Source organism: Chiloscyllium punctatum, chromosome 14, assembly GCF_047496795.1.
Source record: "Chiloscyllium punctatum isolate Juve2018m chromosome 14, sChiPun1.3, whole genome shotgun sequence".
NCBI classification, from domain to species: Eukaryota; Metazoa; Chordata; class Chondrichthyes; order Orectolobiformes; family Hemiscylliidae; genus Chiloscyllium; species Chiloscyllium punctatum.
In genome coordinates, this window is record NC_092752.1 from 40,771,949 (window position 1) to 40,794,713 (window position 22,765).

General features: G+C 45.4%; 1 protein-coding gene across 1 annotated transcript in view; it reads right to left on the minus strand.

The window, feature by feature from the left end:
• LOC140485460 (scavenger receptor cysteine-rich domain-containing protein DMBT1-like) overlaps positions 1-22,765 on the minus strand; it is a 101,402-nt gene that overhangs the window by 9,570 nt on the left and 69,067 nt on the right. Inside the window, exons 8-9 of the mRNA XM_072583663.1 lie at positions 17,608-17,916; positions 16,974-17,285 (exon numbers count right to left, since the gene is read on the minus strand). Coding sequence (XP_072439764.1) covers positions 16,974-17,285; positions 17,608-17,916 — 621 coding nt within the window. The remainder of the gene's footprint in view (positions 1-16,973; positions 17,286-17,607; positions 17,917-22,765) is intronic.

The window sequence follows — 22,765 nt, forward strand, 5'->3', positions numbered from 1 at the left end:
GGGTCTGAGTGGATTACACTTCGGAGGGTCAGTGTGGACTTGTTGGGCCAAAGGCCCTGTTTTCATACTGTAGGGGTTCTATGATGTGTCAGGGATAATGGCCATATTAAATTGCCCATAGTGTTCAGGGATGTGTAGATTAGGTGCATTAGTAGGGGGTTAGGGTAGAGAAAGGGATCTGAGTGGTTACTCTTCAGAGGGTCAGTGTGGACTTGTTGGGCCAAATAGCCTGTTTCCACACTGGAGGATTTCTATGATTCTGACATCTCTCCAAAACCTTCCTACAATCACCTTAAAATTATGCCCCTTTGTGATAGCTATTTCCACCCTGGGAAAAGGTCTCTGGCTAGCTGCTCTATTTATGATTCTCAACATTTTGTACACCTCTATCAAGTCATCTCTCATCCTTCTTCACTCCAACAAGAAAAACCCTAGCTCCCTCAACTTTTCTTCATAAGACATGCCCTCCAGTGCAGACAGCATCCTTTTAAATCTCCTCTACAACCTCTCTAAAGCTTCCACATCCTTCCTATATACTTCTACGAAATTCCTTAACTTATGAAACCTCGAAAGTTTATTCATGTTCCCTAGGACCAAACCAAAGCTATGTCACCATATGCTAGAATTTATGTTAATTCTCCATAACATTCCAGCAATTCCTCCAAGGTGAAAGTCTGAGAGGGTTCTTCTAGAAGTATGGCATTCCAACCGGAACTCTATCAACAAACACATCGAGTTAGAACCCATCTACCACCCCCTGAGAAAAAGAACCATAAATGACATCACCACAGGAAATGACATCACCAACCCAAAGAAATCCAAACCTATAAATAGAAAGCAGGAATCAGCAGCAGTGCTTCGTCCGGAGGCCTACTGAAGATGTTACTTAGAAGGATGATAAAACGTCTGGTGATAAACCTTCCAGCTCAGCGAGCAAACCTACACCCAGAACCTCAACCTGAGCTACAAATCTTCTCAAAACTTGCTAAGGGGGTTCTTCTATTGGCTCTTTGGATTTGAGGTCTTCCTCACCTTCACCAAATCATACATGCAGATGCCCCATCACATTGTTCAGGTTGCTGGCAGATTTCCAAGTGCCTTCCTGCATCTTTCCAAGCTGAGTCTGCTGGTTGCATTCTGCCATAAAACTCTGAAGGCAAAATAAATTTTCCAGCTGTCTTTCCAACATGAAGCCCTAACTGACATGCATGGTTCTATTAGCAAACAGAAGCAGAGAAATTGAACAAAAGAAGCTTCAAACAAAATCTCCACCTTGAATGACTAACTGAAAGCCAACATGACATACATAGCCGCTCCAGGTAGAAATGAAAATTATTTGCCTTTTATTTCCATTACTCAGAAAACTACCCGAATGACTCCCATTATTATCAAAGTCAGAACAGTGCATCCAGAATTATAGGCACCTTTACAAAGGAATACAAAGCTTCTTACTGTTTATGACCTTACCTTTCTAATTGTTGATGGCCCCAAACTTTGGAGACAAATAAACTCCAAGGTAAAAACAATGACTGCAGATGCTGGAAACCAAATTCTGGATTAGTGGTGCTGGAAGAGCACAGCAGTTCAGGCAGCATCCAAGTAGCTTCGAAGTCGATGTTTCGGGCAAAAGCCCTTCATCAGGAATGGCTTTTGCCCGAAACATCGATTTCGAAGCTCCTTGGATGCTGCCTGAACTGCTGTGCTATTCCAGCACCACTAATCCAGAAACAAATAAACTCCAGCCTAGTTTAAACTGCAGCAAATTCTGTGTTTCTTATCAGTTTGTCAATCTGATGCCCAAATACTCTATAATAAAAACTTTGATTCCTATAACAGAACGAGATGTTCTAAAATACATAAACCATGAACTAGATTTTTGAAACACCAGCGCTTTACATCCAGCACCATTGAGAAAGATTTATGAATAGCATTACTTCCACCAGTGAGTTTCATGAAATAATTGCAAATAAAAACCAATAATTTAAGAAAACTTTGTTAATAATTTTAAAGGCATGCTCATAAGCTTATTGAGGCTTTCTTGAGTAAGGGTAAAAATGAGTGCTTTAGCTAATTTTGAAAAAAAGCCAAAGTGCCCCAACTATGTCAAAAAATAGTAAAAGCATGAAACCAAATAGGCTTAAGTAATACCTAGAAACCATTCAGAAGAATTACATTCAAAAACCATTATGATTTTTCAAACTTGGAAGACAGGAGCTTTCATAGCAAAAAGAAAGGTTTCCATCCAAGCTTAAAGAAAGTCTTCACAGCTGAGCTACCAGATTGCACAGGCAAAGAGGCCTCACAAGCTTGTAAAGCCAATTTTGACTTTCCTGTGGCAATCAACATGTTCAGCTATTTGAGATGAAGATTTGAGGCAATTTCAGCTGACCAGGAATCCGTATTGGTGGAATGCCTGAAATACACACTCTTGCTCTTCAAATTAATGTGAGCACTGAGACACACATTTTGTCTCTTGTGTGTGACAGAATAGTACTCTTGAGGTGCTCTGACTTGACTCTCACTTCCCAACCACAAAACAGCACAGCAAATATTCAACGTATTAAAGGAATATATGGAGAATGAAAATCTTCCCTAGGATTGCACAATTGGATTTTGTACTTATGATACTCCAGCTATGGCAGACCACCAGTCAGGCAAAATGAGTTACTTTATCTACTGTTTAGAGTAACTGCATGATTGTCAGGAAACAACAGGCACCTAAAGTGAGCACGCATCTAGGGGCAGTATTGGAGTGGCTCACATCAATTGTGAACTACATTAAAGCTCACTACTTTGCCAATGCATGTGAAGACAGAGGATCTGATCATGATGTGTTATTGTATCATACTAAGGCCTGGTGGCTGTCAAGAGGAAGAGTACTGCAAATGTGTTTTGTACTGAGAGATCAGTTGCTTGTATTTGCAGTGGACTGCAAAAGAATATAAATGACTTATTTTTCTGTGACTAAAAGCAATTTACCTCATGATTATGCCATTGACTCTTTGGGAAACAAAAATTAACTGAATACAAATGTGTCAGGAAAGAATGATCTCCAACTGAGTGAATGACTCAGAGTATTCCTGAGAAAATTGCATTTTGGAAGAGCAATATGTTACCATTGAACTGACCCTCCCCTAACAACATCTAACAGCATCCTAGTCATGTGATGACCAATCACTGCAGGTGTCTGCATTTTCACTTTGTAGCAATTCCCTCCAGGTGGAGAACAAAGACTTAGATTTGAAGGCAGCTAATTAAAATTTCAAGCAGTGCCATTTTACAGAAAATAACTTCAGAGTTTTTTCTAGATTAGCTTAATTGCAAAGTGGTTTATGTAGATAAGTGGGTAAGGGATCTGCTCAGATGAGGTAGGCAGGTAAGTGGTGTGTATAGATGGGGTAAATGGGTAAAAGGATTGGGTGGTGATTCAGTGTTGAATCAAGACCTGGAGGCTGTAGCTCATGGGGAGCGGATATCAGAGGGCATTAGAGGATCAATAGGAGCAGGTGGGATGCTCAGGCTTCAGAGAGTCAGGGGATCTTGAATGGTCAAGGAACATGCAGAGTGTCAGTTGGGATAAAGGGTTGGATGAGAAGAGGGTCAGAGAGTCAAAGGGTTGAGGGATTGTCAGAAGGTGATGAGATGTCATAAGGTTTGGGTAGTTGGAGGCTCAGGGTGATTCTGGGGGTCAGGCAGACAGTTGGAGGAATAAACCACATCATCTTACATTAGCATTCTGTAAGTAACAACCAATGTAGGTAAACAAAATCCTTCCCAAGTCTTCAACTCTACCTCAAGAGTTAGAACCATTTGCATAGGATAATAGCAAACTGGGAAACATGCATTGGAAGTTTACATTTCTCACACCAGTCCTGAGTCAGGGTTTCTGAGAGGCCCGGATGTGAAATTTGGAGCATGTCCAGATCCCAAATATCTAGAGCAATGTAGCAAATAGAGGACAATAAGGGAGCAGAGAGGACAAAGATATCCATGGAATTTTATAGCTGGATGGTGTACTAAATAATGCTCTATCTATGGCAGGTTACAAGTCAGAACTATCATACATCACCTGCTGTTTGCAGTAACAACATGGATCTCAGGAAACAACTAGCAACTAAGTAATGGAGCACAGAGCTAGGTGCAGTATTGGAGTAGGTTGCATTAATTGTGTATTACATTAAGTCTCACCCATCTGTTTCTCAACTCATGTGAACATAGGGAGAAATTGTCATTGTTACCCAATATACTCATGCATAAGTCGAAAATCACACAACACCAGGTTATAGTCCAACAGGTTTAATTGGAAGCACACTAGCTTTTGGAGTGACACTCCTTCATCAGGTGATATCACCTGATGAAGGAGTGTCACTCTGAAAGCTAGTGTGCTTCCAATTAAACCTGTTGGACTATAACCTGGTGTTGTGATTTTTAACTTTGTACACACCAGTCCAACATCGGCATCTCCAAATCATGTATAAGTTGAGTTTTGAAGACCATGTTTTTGAGCTGAAATTAGGGGGTCTACTTATACACGGGTATAGTTTTCGAGAGGATGAAATTCATGCTTGGCATGAGTAAAAAAATAGACAAACAAAAGCCAGATTTCAATATAAAATATTAAACAAAAATATCTCTGATATTATCAAATTTAAACAAAGTAAAATGGACCTAGCTTGTACAAAATGCTAAAACAATTATAATACTTTCATACTATATAGGTAATGTCTATTGTGGTTGAGTATAGGACACATGGTGAAGAAAAATGTTTGTACTCAAGTCTTGATTGTCATTGGCATCTCATCTTTGAGTAGTAACATGTTTTTATGCACTAGCAAGAGAAAGGCAATCACAAACAAGTTAATATCCATATGGTCATCTAAAACAGGAAATTTACCTTCCACGCAGCACCTGGTCCCTAAACGTTCCCTGTAATATGTTTGTGCTGGCAAACCACAGGTAAATGAAACCGCAGAAACTGACTCTGCAGTTTACTGTAATTCTGAAAATCTGGAGTTGATTGTGTTATGGACTAGGCCAGACCACTCAAACCATTCTCGAGCAGGCAACCCAGACCATAACTTTGCAATTTGTTTCGGTAAGTGTACAGTGAAAGTTACCTGGAGTAAGATAGCTAGGTTGACTACTAGGTTTTAAAACAGACCAAACATTTATTCACAAAATTACACAATGAAACACAAAGAACAGAATAAAGAACCCCTACAGAACTCAGTCTGTCCAAATTAGACTTAATTATGCAGTTCAGAATATACACAACAATTCCAATAACCAAATCCCCTTTCAAACACAGTAAAAGAAAAAGGTGCAGCTGCTTACAGGTTGAAGCAAGAAGGGCAAAAACAGAGAGAGAGAGAGAGAGAGAGAGGCTGTTTTCACACAGCTCACTGTTGAACTCCCAACTAGTTTTGGACTGAACTGCTCAGCTAGAGAGCTGACCATACCCCTTTCGTTATATAGGCCACTTCTAAAACATGACCACTTTGGCCTGAAGTCTCATCTGCTTACATATAAACAAAAAGGCCTCTCAATACCCTTTAATCTCTGTACCAAACAAGTCTAACTGGCACTGGGAATGTTTTATGACCCCTCTAAAAAAAATCAAGGACACAATATCCTTGAAAAAAGGGACCAGCTTTGTGACAATCATGATGGCTGATGGACTGGAAGACCCGGATCGGAGCGGGTCCGCCAGCAGACTGGAAGGCCAGAGTGGAGTGCAGTGGGCAGGCCCAGTGATTCATAAATGTTGATCTGTAACGTGAAGAACTAGGGTTAACTTAAACATGAGGTATATGGAAAATACAAGAGGTTGACTTATGTACGAGGTCAACATACACACAGGTATATACGGTATGTCATTGTGAATGTAATTGTTTCACATGGAGGCCTACTGGCTATCATGTGAAGAGCACTGCAAAGGTTTTTTGAACTGAGGTCATCTGCTTTCATTTGCAAAATACTGCCAAAAAAAATCTTTCTCTGTGGTCATAATTAGATTTGCCACCTGGTGAATATCAGTCATGAATTTTGGAAAATTCAAACCGTCAAGGAGCAGATCTCAGTGAGCAGTACAGTCAGTGAGCCATGACCGAGTGAGCACTGCAATGTCTGTGGGACATGACTAAGAGAGCACTGCACTGTCAGTGGGTCATGACTATGAGAGCACTATACTGTCAGTGGGCCATGACAGAGAGAGCAATGCACTGTCAGTGGGCCATGACTGAGTGAGCAATGCACTGTCAGTGGGCCATGACTGACATAGCAGTGCACTGTCAGTGGGCCATGACTGAGAGAGCACTGCACTGTCAGTGGGCCATGACTGAAATAGCAGTGCACTGTCAGTGGGCCATGACAGAGAGCAATGCACTGGCAGTGGGCCATGACAGAGAGAGCAATGCACTGCACTGTCTGTGGGCCATGAATGAGAGAGCACTGCACTGTCAGTGGGCCATGACTGAGAGAGCACTGCACTGCACTGTCTGTGGGCCATGACTGAGAGAGCACTGCACTGTCAGTGGGCCATGACACAGAGAGCACTGCACTGTCTGTGGGCCATGACTGAGAGAGCACTGCACTGTCAGTGGGCCATGACACAGAGAGCACTGCACTGTCAGTGGGCAAGGACTGAGAGAGCAGTGCACTCCCTGTTGGCCATGACTGAGATAGCACTACACTGTCAGTGGGCAATGACTGAGATAGCACTGCACTGTCAGTGAGCCATGACTGAGAGAGCACTGCACTGTCAGTGAGCCATGACTGAGTGAGCACTGCACTGTCAGTGGCCCTGACTGAGAGAGCACTGCACTGTCAGTGTGCCATGACTGAGTGAGCACTGCACTGTCAGTGGCCCATGACTGAGAGAGCACTACACTGTCAGTGGGCAATGACTGAGTGAGCACTGCACTGTCAGTGGCCCATGACTGAGACAGCACTACACTGTCAGTGGGCAATGACTGAGAGAACACTGCACTGTCAGTGAGCCATGACTGAGTGAGCACTGCACTGTCAGTGGGCAATGACTGAGATAGCACTGCACTGTCAGAGGGCCATGACTGAGATAGCACTGCACTGTCAATGTGCCATGATTGAGAGAGCACTACACTGTCAGTGAGCCATCATTGAGAGAGCACTGCACTGTCAGTGAGCCACGACTGAGAGAGCACTACACTGTCAGTGAGCCATGACTGAGAGAGCACTGCACTGTCAGTGGGTCATGACTATGAAAGCACTACACTGTCAGTGGGCCATGACAGAGAGAGCAATGCACTGTCAGTGGGCCATGACTGAGTGAGCACTGCACTGTCAGTGGGCCATGACTGACATAGCAGTGCACTGTCAGTGGGCCATGACGGAGTGAGCACTGCACTGTCAGTGGGCCATGACTGAAATAGCAGTGCACTGTCAGTGGGCCATGACACAGAGAGCACTGCACTGTCAGTGGGCCATGACTGAAATAGCAGTGCACTGTCAGTGGGCCATGACACAGAGAGCACTGCACTGTCAGTGGGCCATGACACAGAGAGCACTGCACTGTCTGTGGGCCATGACTGAGAGAGCACTGCACTGTCAGTGGGCCATGACACAGAGAGCACTGCACTGGCAGTGGGCAAGGACTGAGAGAGCAGTGCACTCCCTGTTGGCCATGACTGAGATAGCACTACACTGTCAGTGGGCAATGACTGAGATAGCACTGCACTGTCAGTGAGCCATGACTGAGAGTGCACTGCACTGTCAGTGAGCCATGACTGAGTGAGCACTGCACTGTCAGTGTGCCATGACTGAGTGAGCACTGCACTGTCAGTGTGCCATGACTGAGTGAGCACTGCACTGTCAGTGGCCCATGACAGAGAGAGCACTGCACTGTCAGTGTGCCATGACTGAGAGAGCACTGCACAGTCAGTGGGCCATGACTGAGAGAGCACTGCACTCAGTGTGCCATGACAGAGAGAGCACTGCACTGTCAGTGGGCAAAGACTGAGATAGCACTGCACTGTCAGTGGGCCATGACTGAGAGAGCACTGCATTGTCAGTGGGCCATGACTGAGAGAGCACTGCATTGTCAGTGGGCCATGATTGCGAGAGTACTACACTGTCAGTGGACCATGATTGCGAGAGTACTACACTGTCAGTGGGCCATGACTATGGGAGCACTACACTATCAGTGGGACATGACTGAGAGAGCAATGCACTGTCAGTGGGCAATGACTGAGAGAGCAGTGCACTCTCTGTTGGCCATGACTGAGAGAGCACTGCACTGTCAGTGGGCAATAACTGAGAGAGCACTGCACTGTCAGTGGGCCATGACTGAGCGAGCACTGCACTGACAGTGAGCCATGACTGAGAGAGCACAGCATTGTCAGTGGGCCATGATTGCGAGAGTACTACACTGTCAGTGGGCCATGATTATGAGAGCACTACACTGTCAGTGGGACATGACTGAGAGAGCAATGCACTGCACTGTCAGTGGGCAATGACTGAGAGAGCAGTGCACTCTCTGTTGGCCATGACTGAGAGAGCACTGCACTGTCAGTGGGCTATAACTGAGAGAGCACTGCACTGTCAGTGTGCCATGACTGAAAGAGCACTGCACTGTTAAGTGGGCCATGAGTGACAGAGCACTGCACTGTCAGTGTGCCATGAGCGAGAGAGGACTGCACTGTCAGTTGGACATGACTGAAGGAGCATTACACCGTCAGTGAGCCATGACTGAGAGAGGACTGCACTGTCAGTGGGCCATGACTGAGATAGCACTGCACTGTCAGTGTGCCATGACTGAGAGAGCACTGCACTGTCAGTGGGACATGACTGAAGGAGCACTACACTGTCAGTGGGATATGACTGTGAGAGCACTGCACTATCAGTGGGCCATGACTGAGTGAGCACTGCACTGTCAGTGAGCCATGACTGACCGAGCACTGCACTGTCAGTGAGCCATGAGCGAGAGAGCACTGCACTGTCAGTGGGCCATGACTGAATGAGCACTGCACTGTTAGTGGGCCATGACTGAGAGAACACTGTACTGTCAGTGGGCCATGACTGTGAGAACACGACACTGTCAGTGGGCAATGACTGAGATAGCACTGCACTGTCAGTGAGCCATGACTGAGAGAGCACTGCACTGTCAGTGTGCCATGACTGAGAGAGCACTGCACTGTCAGTGAGCCATGACTGAGAGAGCAGTGCACTGTCAGTGAGCCATTACTGAGAGAGCACTGCACTGTCAGTGAGCCATGACTGAGTGAGCACTGCACTGTCTGTGGCCCATGACTGAGAGAACACTGCACTGTCAGTGAGCCATGACTGAGAGAGCACTGCACTGTCAGTGAGCCATGACTGAGAGAGCACTGCACTGTCAGTGAGCCATGACTGAGAGAGCACTGCACTGTCAGTGGCCCATGACTGAGAGAGCACTACACTGTCAGTGGGCAATGACTGAGAGAGCACTACACTGTCAGTGAGCCATGACTGAGTGAGCACTGCACTGTCAGTGTGCATTGACTGAGTGAGCACTGTACTGTCAGTGGGCCCTGACTGAGTGAGCACTGCATTGACAGTGTGCCATGATTGAGAGAGCACTACACTGTCAGTGAGCCATCATTGAGAGAGCACTACACTGTCAGTGAGCCATGACTGAGTGAGCACTGCACTGTCTGTGGCCCATGACTGAGAGAACACTGCACTGTCAGTGTGCCATGACTGAGAGAGCACTGCACTGTCAGTGAGCCATGACTGAGAGAGCATTACACTATCAGAGAGCCACAACTGAGATAGCACTGCACTGTCAGTGGGCCATGACTGTGAGAGCACTACACTGTCAGTGAGCCATGACTGAGTGAGCACTACACTGTCAGTGGGCCATGACTGAGAGAGCACTACACTGTCAGTGAGCCATGACTGAGTGAGCACTACACTGTCAGTGGGCCATGACTGAGAGAGCACTACACTGTCAGTGAGCCATGACTGAGAGAGCACTACACTGTCAGTGAGCCATGACTGAGTGAGCACTACACTGTCAGTGGGCCATGACTGAGTGAGCACTACACTGTCAGTGGGCCATGACTGTGAGAGCACTACACTGTCAGTGAGCCATGACTGAGTGAGCACTACACTGTCAGTGGGCCATGACTGAGTGAGCACTACACTGTCAGTGGGCCATGACTGTGAGAGCACTACACTGTCAGTGGGCCATGACTGAGTGAGCACTACACTGTCAGTGTGCCATGACTGTGAGAGCACTACACTGTCAGTGAGCCATGACTGAGTGAGCACTACACTGTCAGTGTGCCATGACTGTGAGAGCACTACACTGTCAGTGAGCCATGACTGAGAGAGCATTACACTATTAGAGAGCCACGCCTGAGATAGCACTGCACTGTCAGTGAGCCATGACAGAGAGAGCACTACACTTTCAGTGTGCCATGACTGAAGGAGCACTGCACTGTCAGTGTGCCATGACTGAAGGAGCACTGCACTGTCAGTGGGCCATGACTGAGAGAGCATTACACTATCAGAGAGCCACGACTGAGATAGCACTGCACTGTCAGTGGGCCATGACTGTGAGAGCACTACACTGTCAGTAAGCCATGACTGAGTGAGCACTACACTGTCAGTGGGCCATGACTGAGAGAGCACTGCACTGTCAGTGGGCCATGACTGAGATAGCACTGCACTATCAGTGAGCCATGACTGAGAGTGCACTGCACTGTCAGTGGGACATGACTGAATGAGCACTGCACTGTCAGTGGGCAAAGACTGAGATAGCACTGCACTGTCAGTGGGCCATGACTGTGAGAGCACTACACTGTCAGTGGGCCATGACTGAGAGAGCACTGTACTATCAGTGAGCCATGACTGAGAGAGCACTGCACTGTCAGTGTGCCATGACTGAGAGAGCACTGCACTGTCAGTGGGACATGACTGAATGAGCACTGCACTGTCAGTGGGCAAAGACTGAGATAGCACTGCACTGTCAGTGGGCCATGACTGTGAGAGCACTACACTGTCAGTGTGTCATGACTGTGAGAGCACTACACTGTCAGTGAGCCATGACTGTGAGAGCACTACACTGTCAGTGGGCCATGACTGAGAGAGCACTGCACTGTCAGTGGGACATGACTGAATGAGCACTGCACTGTTAGTGGGCAAAGACTGAGATAGCACTGCACTGTCAGTGGGCCATGACTGTGAGAGCACTACACTGTCAGTGGGCCATGACTGAGAGAGCACTGTACTATCAGTGAGCCATGACTGAGAGAGCACTGCACTGTCAGTGTGCCATGACTGAGAGAGCACTGCACTGTCAGTGGGACATGACTGAATGAGCACTGCACTGTCAGTGGGCAAAGACTGAGATAGCACTGCACTGTCAGTGGGCCATGACTGTGAGAGCACTACACTGTCAGTGTGTCATGACTGTGAGAGCACTACACTGTCAGTGAGCCATGACTGTGAGAGCACTACACTGTCAGTGGGCCATGACTGAGAGAGCACTGCACTGTCAGTGTGCCATGACTGAGATAGCACTGCACTGTCAGTGGGCCATGACTGAGAGAGCACTGCACTGTAAGTGGGACATGACTGAATGAGCACTGCACTGTTAGTGGGCAAAGACTGAGATAGCACTGCACTGTCAGTGGGCCATGACTGTGAGAGCACTGCACTGTCAGTGTGCCATGACTGAAGGAGCACTGCACTGTCAGTGGGCCATGACTGTGAGAGCACTGCACTGTCAGCGTGCCATGACTGAAGGAGCACTGCACTGTCAGTGGGCCATGACTGAAGGAGCACTGCACTGTCAGTGGGCCATGACTGTGAGAGCACTGCACTGTCAGTGGGCCATGACTGAAGGAGCACTGCACTGTCAGTGGGCCATGACTGAGTGAGCACTACACTGTCAGTGGGCCATGACTGAGAGAGCACTACACTTTCAGTGTGCCATGACTGAGAGAGCACTACACTGTCAGTGGGCCATGACTGAGAGAGCACTACACTTTCAGTGTGCCATGACTGAGAGAGCACTACACTGTCTATTTCTAATGTTTCATGCATTCATATAGTATTTTTAATTTGTTACTGCCCTCACCCTTCCCATCAACTCCTATTTCACTCAACCTTACAGCATGATCCCTTTCTGAGTTTTCTGCCTCATTGTTACAGTTGTCTTTCTTGACTTCCCTTGTTCTAACTTTCCCTCCAACTTCCTTCTTAAACATCCAGTTTGTCCCCTCCCCCTCACTACTTAGTTTAAACGTAGTTGTGTTGCCGTAGCAAACCTGCCTGCCAGAAAGCTGGTCCCTAACCTATTAAGGTGCAAACCATCTCTCTTGTATAATTTATGCTTACCACAAAACATACCCCAGTGGTCCAAGAATTTAAATCCTTGCTTCCTGCACCAGTTCCCCAGCCACACGTTCAAGTCCATTATCTCCCTGTTTCTGGCCTCACCAGCCCGAGGAACTGGAAGCAAACCGGAGATAACCACCCTGGACATCCTGCTTTTCAGCCTTCTTCCTAGTTCTCTGAAATCCCGCTTAAGTATGTTCCTCCTCTTCTTCCCAACAAGACATTCGACACCTGATTCTTGTTCCAAACATGGACAAAAGAGCTGAATTCATGAGATAAGGTGATAATAACTGTCCTTGATATTAAGACTGAGCATGAACTCGATGGGAATTAAAAGAAAATCTCTTTGCTAGTTGCAGTTTTACCTATCACAAAGGAAGATGGTTGCAGTTATTGGAAACCAATAATCTCAGCTGAATGGTAGTTTAGCAGAAGCTCCTCAGGGTGAAGACCTGAACACAACCATTTTCAGCTGCTTCATCAACAACCGTCCCTCTAATAGAAGATTCAAATTAGGAATGTTCCCTGGTGATTGCGCATGATCTCATACCATTTCTGACTCCGCAGAGACTGAAGCAGACCACCTCCACAAGGAAGAAGTCCTGAACAACATTCAGGCTTGAACAAAGGAATGGTTGTGCCAGACACATTCAAGCAATGACCGTCACTTATGATAGAAAAATAATCCAACTCTATCCCCTTGACATGCAAAGGCATTACTGTCAGCATGTTTCACCATGGCCACATGAGTTGGGAATAACCAAATCAGACATAAGTCATGTCTCTTTACATCTAATTTTATCTATGACTAGATCTATATAACATGAATTGGACAATGGTTATGTGAGCTAATGAAACAAGTTTTCAGTGACTTCCCACATGCACTGTGAAAGATTGCTTCACTTTGGTGAAGACCATACAAGCAGTACTTATTGACAACAAAAGCACGTCCATGTCCTTTATCAACATTGCTAGCTTATTTCCCAAAGTAACACTCAAGAAAGCCATTGACATTTGCACTATGTTATGACAATCTAAATGTGCCAACAATATCTGAATGTGCTCATCAAACTCATGAACTTTGCAAGTTGTGCAGTTGAGTTCAGTTTCAATAGCATCAGGTATGCTCAATTAAATGGCATTACAGTGGGATCTCCACCACACCCAACTCTTGTTAACATCTTCACTGGTGACCATGGAAAGTGCGCCTGTGATGGAATGATAAATAACCTCCTATCCCTTGCATACTTACAATACCTAAATGACATGCTTGCCCATATTTCAATCTACAGCTACAAAGAAGTTCTTTACACAGTTTTAGACACATGATTCTCCACTCAGTTACCATAAAAATGCACAATCAAATGCGTGCCCTTATAGTGATGTATTAGTTCAGAAATCTACCAATGGGTCCTCTACTATCATTTGCCAAAAGCCTACATTCAGTGGCCAATATACACATTGGATTTGCTACAGTTCCATAACTACAAGATCAGCCTTATTGGCAATCTCATGAATAGGGCCCTAACCAGTTGCTCGCCATAAGCTTGATACTGAGTAGGCGCAAATTACTGCAGATGCTGGAACCTGTCCTGAAAACAAAAAATACTGGAAATCACAGTGCGTCAAACAGCTTCAATGATCCACATCAACTCTGATAAAGAGTCTTCAGACTCAAAACGTTAGCTTGCCCTCTCTCCATGATTCTACCCACTGTGATCTCCAACAACTTTTGTTTTTAGTCAAGCTTGATACTGAGTTAGGGCATATCAAACTATTCTGCATAACTGCGATCCTGATCAAATCATCACTTGTTCTATATTACAAAAACTCTTAAAGAGCCTATGTCCACTATTTTTGGCCCAGACAGTTTACCACATATTACCCTTGAACAACAGATACAGCTAGCTGTCTCCCACTGGTACTCTGCAGTAAACTCATGAGTGGTTTTCTACAAGAATTAGCATCAAGCTAAAAAATAAATTTGCCTACCACTCAAATGAATAAATAGTTATATGAGTTTCACTGCTGCTGTGATGCCAGTTATATAGATCTATGTCCCAGTGACTGACATACCATATCAACAGTGTGGCCCATTGGCCATTCATAGTAGACAGCATGCCAATTGTTCTCAACTAAGTCATGCTTGCAACCCTCAGATGTATGTCCACCATTAAGTGTGATTCTGCTATTGGACATAACTTATTTAATGATCCACACCGTGCTAAAAACCACAGCAGAAACCAATCCAAGATTATCATTCGCACTCACATTGTTACACATTTGCCTGTGCTACATGTAACATACATTCATACACAGGACCCTGTTTTATATGGGGAAAAGGGATTCATACATACCTTGCAGCTTTTTAATTGGAAGAAGATAGGGGGCATGGTGACTGGCAATTTCTGCTTCATTCCCATGGTAACATCCTGATCAACCAGAGTTTCCTGCCTGGTCTGAGAACTAACATAGACAGTTAACTGATCTTGTTGCATCTGCATCTTAACCAATTAGCAGACTCTTCTCATGCTATAGAAATTAGTGTATCTCGTTTTAAATAGGTTTGTTGTATCTTAGTCCTGATGAGTGTCTTTTTGTCCCCTTTTGCCAATATTTAGCAGCTCCATTCTTGAATCACACAACAACTTGTGATTATCATTGACTGGAAATGCAATTTTACTGACTAGAAATGTAATGTGACTACATGAACAGTTCAGAGGCTGCAAATTCTTTGGTGAGTACCTCTACCCTTGATGTACTCAAGTCTGACCAACATTTAGATTCACACTGTGACTGCAGCTCCAACAACATTAAAGAAGCTCGATCTCTACAGGACAAATGAAGCTACCTAATCAGTCTCATATCATGCTTTAAAATATTACTTCCTCTACCATTAATTCTGTGTGGCAATTTTTGTGTCACACATACATGATGGATTGCAACAATTTCACCAGTACCTTCAAAAGCCAAATTCTTGACCAGCTAAGATGAAAAGGACAGCAAATCCTAGGGAATAGGAGTCAAGGCTTCATCCAAGCTACATCCTATATGGACTTGCAACTACATCACCAATTCTTCACTGTCATTTGTTGAAAACTCACCTGAATTGCAATGCAACTCTACCATCACCAAATGGACAGCACTGGTTGAAGAATGTGGCTCACCATCATTCTACCGGTTAACCATTAATTATCAAAAAGTGCTGCCTTGCTCACCATGCTCAAATAAATAAAAATGGATTAGCATTCATTTGGTGCTTTATAGGATCACTAAATGCCAAAAAAGGTTTTACAGCCAACTAGGGACTATTTTTTTGGAAACATAATCACTATTATGCAGGATACATAAGAACTAATCTGCAGTCAACAACTTGCACAAGTAACAATGACCAGATAACCTGTTTATCGTGATGCTCATTTAGGAATATAAATTAGGCAAGACACCATGGGTAACAACCCTGCTTCTCGTCAAACTAGTGTGAGCAGACCTTTTACATCAACCCACATGGGTAGATGGAGCCTTGGTTTAACATCACAACCAGAAGACAAAACCTTAGACTGGAACACTCCCTTAATTCTGTACAGGAGTATCAGCCTTGATTATATCACTCAGGCTCTGGACTGGGACTTCTACTCAGAAGTTTGGGATTTACAGGCAAATGTGCAACCAACTGAGCCACAACTGACACATCCGATGAAAAAATAAAAGACATTTTCCAATGTGACAGCTGGCAATAAAGGTTAAGATGAAGCCACAGTGGATTGGTTTTATTCATTCATGAACAAGGATGGCATTAACTGTCCATTAATAATAAGCCATGAGGAAGGGATGATGGGTTTTCTGGAACTGCTGCCGTCCTTTATGTATGGGTACAACCACAGTGCTGCAAGGGAGAGTGTTTCAGGGTTTGACCCAGCTGCAATGAAGGAATAACCAAATTATTTACAAGTCAGCAGGTGTGCAACATGTGTTGTGACCTTCCCAGGCATCTGTTGCACTTCTTCTACCAGATGGGAGAGGTCATATTTTCAAAGGTGCTGCCAAAGGAAATTTGCCATCATCTAGAATGGTCATTTTGATGCCATTATGCACTAGTAGCAGAGAAAGAGAATATTTAAGATGTTTGAGGGAGTGTCAATCAGATAGGCTGTTTAGGCCTAGGATAAAGAAATAGCAAAAGGGTGTAGGCCATAGGGCATTGGAACACAAGAATGAAAACAGCAGACCTGGTAAAGATTCACAGAGAATTAAAGAGGGTGAGAACCCAGGAAGGATTTCAACATGAAGATCAACATTCCTGGGTTGGAGAAGGTAACAGACAGGGAGGGCCAGGGTCGTGAGGGGACATGAATGTGATCGTGAAAATTGAGAAACTGGGAAGGTTTACAATGACAATAAGTCTATGGTGCAATTTGGAAAGGAACACGGGAATAGTAGACGGTGAAGGAGATTACAGCAGGCAAGGGCTGATTTAAATAGGACAATTAGAATTTTAAAATCAAGGTAAAGCCAGAACAGAAGTCGATGTAGGCCAATGTATACTGGGGAGCAAGGGATGTTGGGACATAGCTTGAGATGTGTGGCAAGCTCACTGAGAGCTGCTGATTTACCTGAGCAGATGACTCCAGCATGTTGACATCCAGCACTGTGATTGGCACCGAGTGGGTTGGCAATGCATTGGTCCAGTGAGTGTTCCGTTCCATTACATCTGACCCCACTGAGCAGGATCTCCCCGCCCCCTTGTCCACGATAAGCCCCAGTTATAGACTCAGCCTTCCCACAGTTCAGCTGTCTGCAGACAACGTCTCCATTGGTGAGATCCCAACCATCCTCACAGACTGTCCCCCAGGTGGACTTGTAAAGGATCTCCACTCTTCCTGAGCACCTGCTGTTCACATCGACCAGTCTGACAGGGAAACGTCCTGTCAGGGAAACACAAAGTTAGATTATTCTTCCCCTTTGGTTTCAATCTCCATAATTTTCCCTTTCCTTCACGAAAGAACAAAATAAGGCCATTCAGGTCTCAAGCAGAACCAGCACATCATTCAGCCGCTTGATCTGGTTACACAGGAACAGAAGGAAACAGCTCCCCTGAAGCCAGTTATACAGGAACTGAAGGGACGCATTACTTCTCCTAATAGATCACTAACTCAGCACTGTCAAGGATTCAAGCATAGACCATTGTTATACTGCATGACTCAAAATGTTGAAAATCTTTCAGCATAATGCAATATCACTGCTGACCTGAGCAAGTAACTCCAGCATCCTGACTGTGTGTGCAGTTGCTGATATTCCTCTGCTCTCTTGGGCACTCATTGATGGTGCCCTCAGTCCCAACACATCGAAAATTATCCAGCCAGATGGGATCTTCTCCTGGGCCAAAGCTGCTGTTCACAGACACGGCAACTCCACACCTGAGCTGCCTGCAGACAACTGAGGCATCCATGATATCCCACTCATGGTCACAAACAGTGCCCCATGAGGAATTCTTGTAAATTTCAACTCTTCCTGAACACAAGTCTTGACCATCTTGCAGCCTGGGGGGCAGTGGACCTGGAAAAGCAACAAAACGACACATACAGAGGAAACTTGATTATCGGAATACCAATTATCAGAAAATTGGATTATCCAAAGGAGATCTCGAGGCCCCTATGGAAACATTACATCAAAGACTTGTTTCCAACAGTGATCACATCTTTTGTTGACAATGACTAAACAGGCACCATCTCCAAATGACTGACTGCCCACCCATTCTCTCTCCCCAAACTTTCCCTGGAGTTCTACACAGGGTGTACCCTCACCCCACCCCCCTTCCCCAGTTGTGTGTGTGCATGCGCTGTTTGGAGACTTCCCCCACAAAGGCAGCTGCAGTAATATGGTTGTTGGAGTCTAGTGCAGCTGCCCCGGAGAGGGATGGATGTCTACAGGGTTGGGGGCAGGCAGGGGTCAGTGTTGGATGGAGTTGGGGGTGGGGAGGGTGTTGCATGGGGTCGGGAGCGGGGGGGGGGGGGGGAATGTTGGGGACGGGGGCAGTATTGAACGGGGTTTGAAGGGGGTAGCACAGGGTTGGGGGGCGGTGTTGCACGGGAGCGGGGGGGCGGAGGCAGGGTTGGTACGGCGGCGGTGTTGCACGGGGTCGGGGCTGGGGCTCGCGGGCTGTGTGCTGCAGCAGTCTCCTGAACGAGGAGCAGACTTTAAAAGTTCCAAGCCCCAGAGGAAAGGCATTTAATTGATCAACCGAATAATCGATTATCCGAACGAAATACTGTCCGCTCATTAAGTCCGGATAACCGAGGTTCCCCTGTACTTCGTGAGCTGATATTCAACCACACAGAAAACAGTCACCACAACCAATCTTTTGACCCACTACTTCCTCCTATAATGGGTATAAAATTCAATCCTGTCACATCCCTGATCCTAGCCCCAGGAAGGCAACAAACCATCCTGGTGTCCATTTGATGCTCACAGAAATTCATGTCTGTTCTTTGTAAAGCCAATGTACAACAGGTGACCAATTCTCTACAGAGGTGAATTTAATTCATTCATGGTGTAAGGGTACCTCACTGATTTTTCATTGTTTTATATTGACATTTTTATTCCCTCTTGGGACATGTGATTCACTGGCTAACCAGCATTTATTTTCCATCTCTAACTGCCCTTGAGAGATCAGCGAGATGATAATCAACTGAGTCAGTGGCCTGAGGAATGGTGGGTGCAGTTTAATTTAGATGTTGAATTTTGGTAGGTCAAACCAGGGCAGGAGTTATACAGTCAGTGGACCCTGGGGAGTGCTACAGAAAAAAAAAGATATCTAGGGGTACAAGTTCATAGCTCATTGAAAGTGGAGTTCCAGGTAGATAGCATGGTGAATAAAGCTTTCAGCATGCTTGCTTTCATTCGAGTATTGAGTACAGGAGTTTGGACATCTCGTTTCAGCTGTTCAAGACATTGGTAAGGCCACATTTGGAGTACTGCATGCAGTTCTGGTTGTAGTTTAATTATACACAGAAAGTATATAAATAAACTCGAAAAGAGTGCAGAAAAGATTTACTAAGATGCTACATGGTTTGGAAGATTTGAATTATATTGATAAGCTAGGACGATTTCCCTGGAGCAGAGGAGACTGAGGGGTGACCTTATAGAGGACTATAAAGTCATGAGAGGCATGGATATGTTAAATAGCTTTTCCCCAGGGTAGGGGAGTCTTAAACCAGAGAGCATAGGTTTAAGGTGAGATGGAAGGGATAAAAAACAGACCAGAAGAGCAATTTCTTTCACACAGAAGGTGGACAGAATGGGCTGACAGAGGTAGTGGTGGAGGTGAGTACAATTTTGTCATTTAAGACACATTTGGACAGATCCAAGGATGGGATAAATATGGAGGGATATGGACCAAATGCAGGCAAATGGGACTAAATTAATTGTGAAAACTGGTCGACATGGACAGGAGCTGAATGACCTGTTTCCATTCTGTGAAGTTCTAGGACTCTATGACCATTTCAGTGTCTGAGGAGTTGTGAACAGTGCTGAACGTTGTGTAATCATCGGGTAAACATCCTCACTTCTGCCCTTATGATGGAGGAAAGGTCATTGATGAAGGAGCTGAAGATGGTTGGACCAAGGACATTACCCTGAGGAATTCATATCGAGAAATTTTGGAGATGAGATGACTGACCTCCAAGAACCACATCCATCTTCCAATGTGACAGGTATGACTCAAAACGGCAGACAGATTGCCCTGATTCCCATTGATTCCAGGTTTGCTCGGGTTCCTGCATGCCACACTCACTCAAATGTAGCCTTGATGTCAAGGTTTGTCATTCTCACCTCACTAGTGGAATTCAGAGCTGTTGTCTCAGTTTAAACCATGGCTGTAATGAGCTAAGGAGCTGAGTAGTCCATGCAGAATCAAAACTGGGCCTTACTGAGCAGAGTGTCAATTAGCAAGTGCTGCTTGACAGCATTGTTAATGACACCTTCCATCACATTTCTGATGATCAAGAGGAGGCCAATGGGGCAGTAATTAGTTGGGTAGGATTTATCCTGCTTTTTGTGTGCAGGACATCCCTGGGCAATTTTTCACATTAGCTAGTAGACGATTGTACTGGAAGAGCTTGGCTGGGGGAGCTACGAGTCCGAGAGAACATGCCTCCAGTAGTATTGTTGAAACATTTTCAGGGCCCATAGTCTTTGAAATGTCCAATGTCTCCATCTATTTCTTCATATCAGATGGAGTGAGTTGAATTGGCTGAAGACTGGTATCTGTGATGCTAGATATCATTGGAGGAGGCCAAGACAGATGATCCACTCGGCGCATCTCGCTGAAGATTGCTGCTAATGCTTCAGCCTTATCTTTTGCACTGATGTACTGGGGTTTTCCATTACAGACTATGGGGATACATGGAGAGCCTCCAGCTCCTCCCCCAGTGAGCTAATCGTCCACCACCATTCACAATGGATGTGTCAGGACTGCAGAGCTTAAATCTGATCGGTTGGTTGTAGGGCCGCTTAACTCTGGCTATCAGTTGCTGCTTGTGCTGTTTGGCATGTATATAATTCTCTTTGGGAACTTCACCAGTTGACACCTCACATTTTAGGTCAGCCTGGCACTGCTCTTGGCCTGTTCTCCTGCACTCTCCGTTGAACAGGGGGTTGATCCATTGGCTGCATGATAATGGTTGAGTAAGGGACACGTTGGGTTGGCACAATGGCACAGTGGTTAGCACTGCTGCCTCACAGCACCAGGGTCCCACATTCGATCCTAGCCTTGGGTGACTGTCTGTGTGGAGTTTGCACATTCTCCTCATGTCAGCGTGGGTTTGCTCTGGTTTCCTCCCACAGTCCAAAGATGTGCAGGTCAGGTGAATTTGCCATGCTAAATTGCCCATAGTGTTAGGTGCATTACTCAGAGGGAAATTAGTCTGGTGGGTTACTCTTCAGAGGGTTGGTTTGGACTGGTTGGGCCAAAGAGCCTGTTTCTACACTTTACAGAATCTAATGAGTTTGCAGATTCTGCTGCAGTTGGTGGCCCGCAGCACCTCACAGATGCCCAGTTATGAGTTGCTAGACCCGTTCCAAGTCTGTCCCTTTTAGCATGGTGATAGTGTCACACAACACCATGGAGGTTATTCTCAATGTGACGTCAGGGCTTTGCCTCCACAATGAATACATGATGATCAATCTGTCTCTTCCCCAGTCAGTTCCTTGTCTGTATTAAACCAGCTGTCATTGGCAAATGCATCTGCAGCCGGGAGACTGGGAGAATGAGGTCAAGTATGTCTTTCCCTCACCACCTGCTGCAGACCCAGTCGTGCAGCAATATGCGTTAGGACATGACCAACGCGATCAAGAGTGCTGCTGTCGAACCACTCTTGGTAGTGGACAGTGAAATCCCCCACCAAAGGTACATTCTGCGCCCTTACCACTCTCAGTGCTTCCTCCAAGTGTAGTTCAACATGAAGGGCCACTGATTCACCAGCTGAGAGAGGACAGTACATGATAATCAGCAGCAGATTTCCTTGACCATGTTTGACCTAGATCTAGAAGTTAGTTGCAGGTTCGTTCCTGATCAAGGTCCTACAGCCACTTTGTCACTAAGGAAGTACATTCTATTTAACCAGATAGCAGAAGTTGTCTCGTAACAAGGTCAACCAGTGTAGAGAAGATCTTATGTCCAAGCAGACAGCAGATCTCGAATGCAAAGTGGGACCTCGTGGAGGAAACAGTGAGTCTGTCCCGGAGTGGTCAGAGTTTGACTTGCGTTTTGGACAGTGTTTTCTAAGAATAAGGGATCAGGCTGTTGATGTTACATGGAAGATTTGAAAACTCTCTGCCTAACCTCTCATAAGCAATCCTTGGGTGTTCAGAGAATACAAAACTGAGTTATAAGTCTTGCTGCCTTTATCTGAGTGAACTGTAAAGGTAACCCTGATATTCATCTTCAGAAAATCAACCAAGAAACAATATTCTATGCTAATGGAACAAAGCATTGCGAAAAATATTTAAATAATATGGACGGTTTTGTTATTTTCTTTTATTTATTTCTTAACTGTGTTTGTTTGACTGCGTTTTGAATGAAAGGGGCTGAAAATAAAGGTTTTTGACTGCATAAATTAGATTCCCTAAGTGTGGAAACAGGCCCTTCAGCCCATACTGACCCTCTGAAGAGTAACCCATCAGACCCATGCACCTAACGCTTTGGGCAATTTAGCATGGCCAATTCACCTGACCTGCACATCTTTGGACTATGGGAGGAAACCCACGCAGACACAGGGAGAATGTGCAAACTCCACACAGACAGTTGCTCAAAGCTGGAATCGAACCTGGGACCTTGGTGCTGTGAGGCAACAGTGCTAGCCACTGAACCACCGTGTCACCCCAAAAGCAACACGATTAATTTATT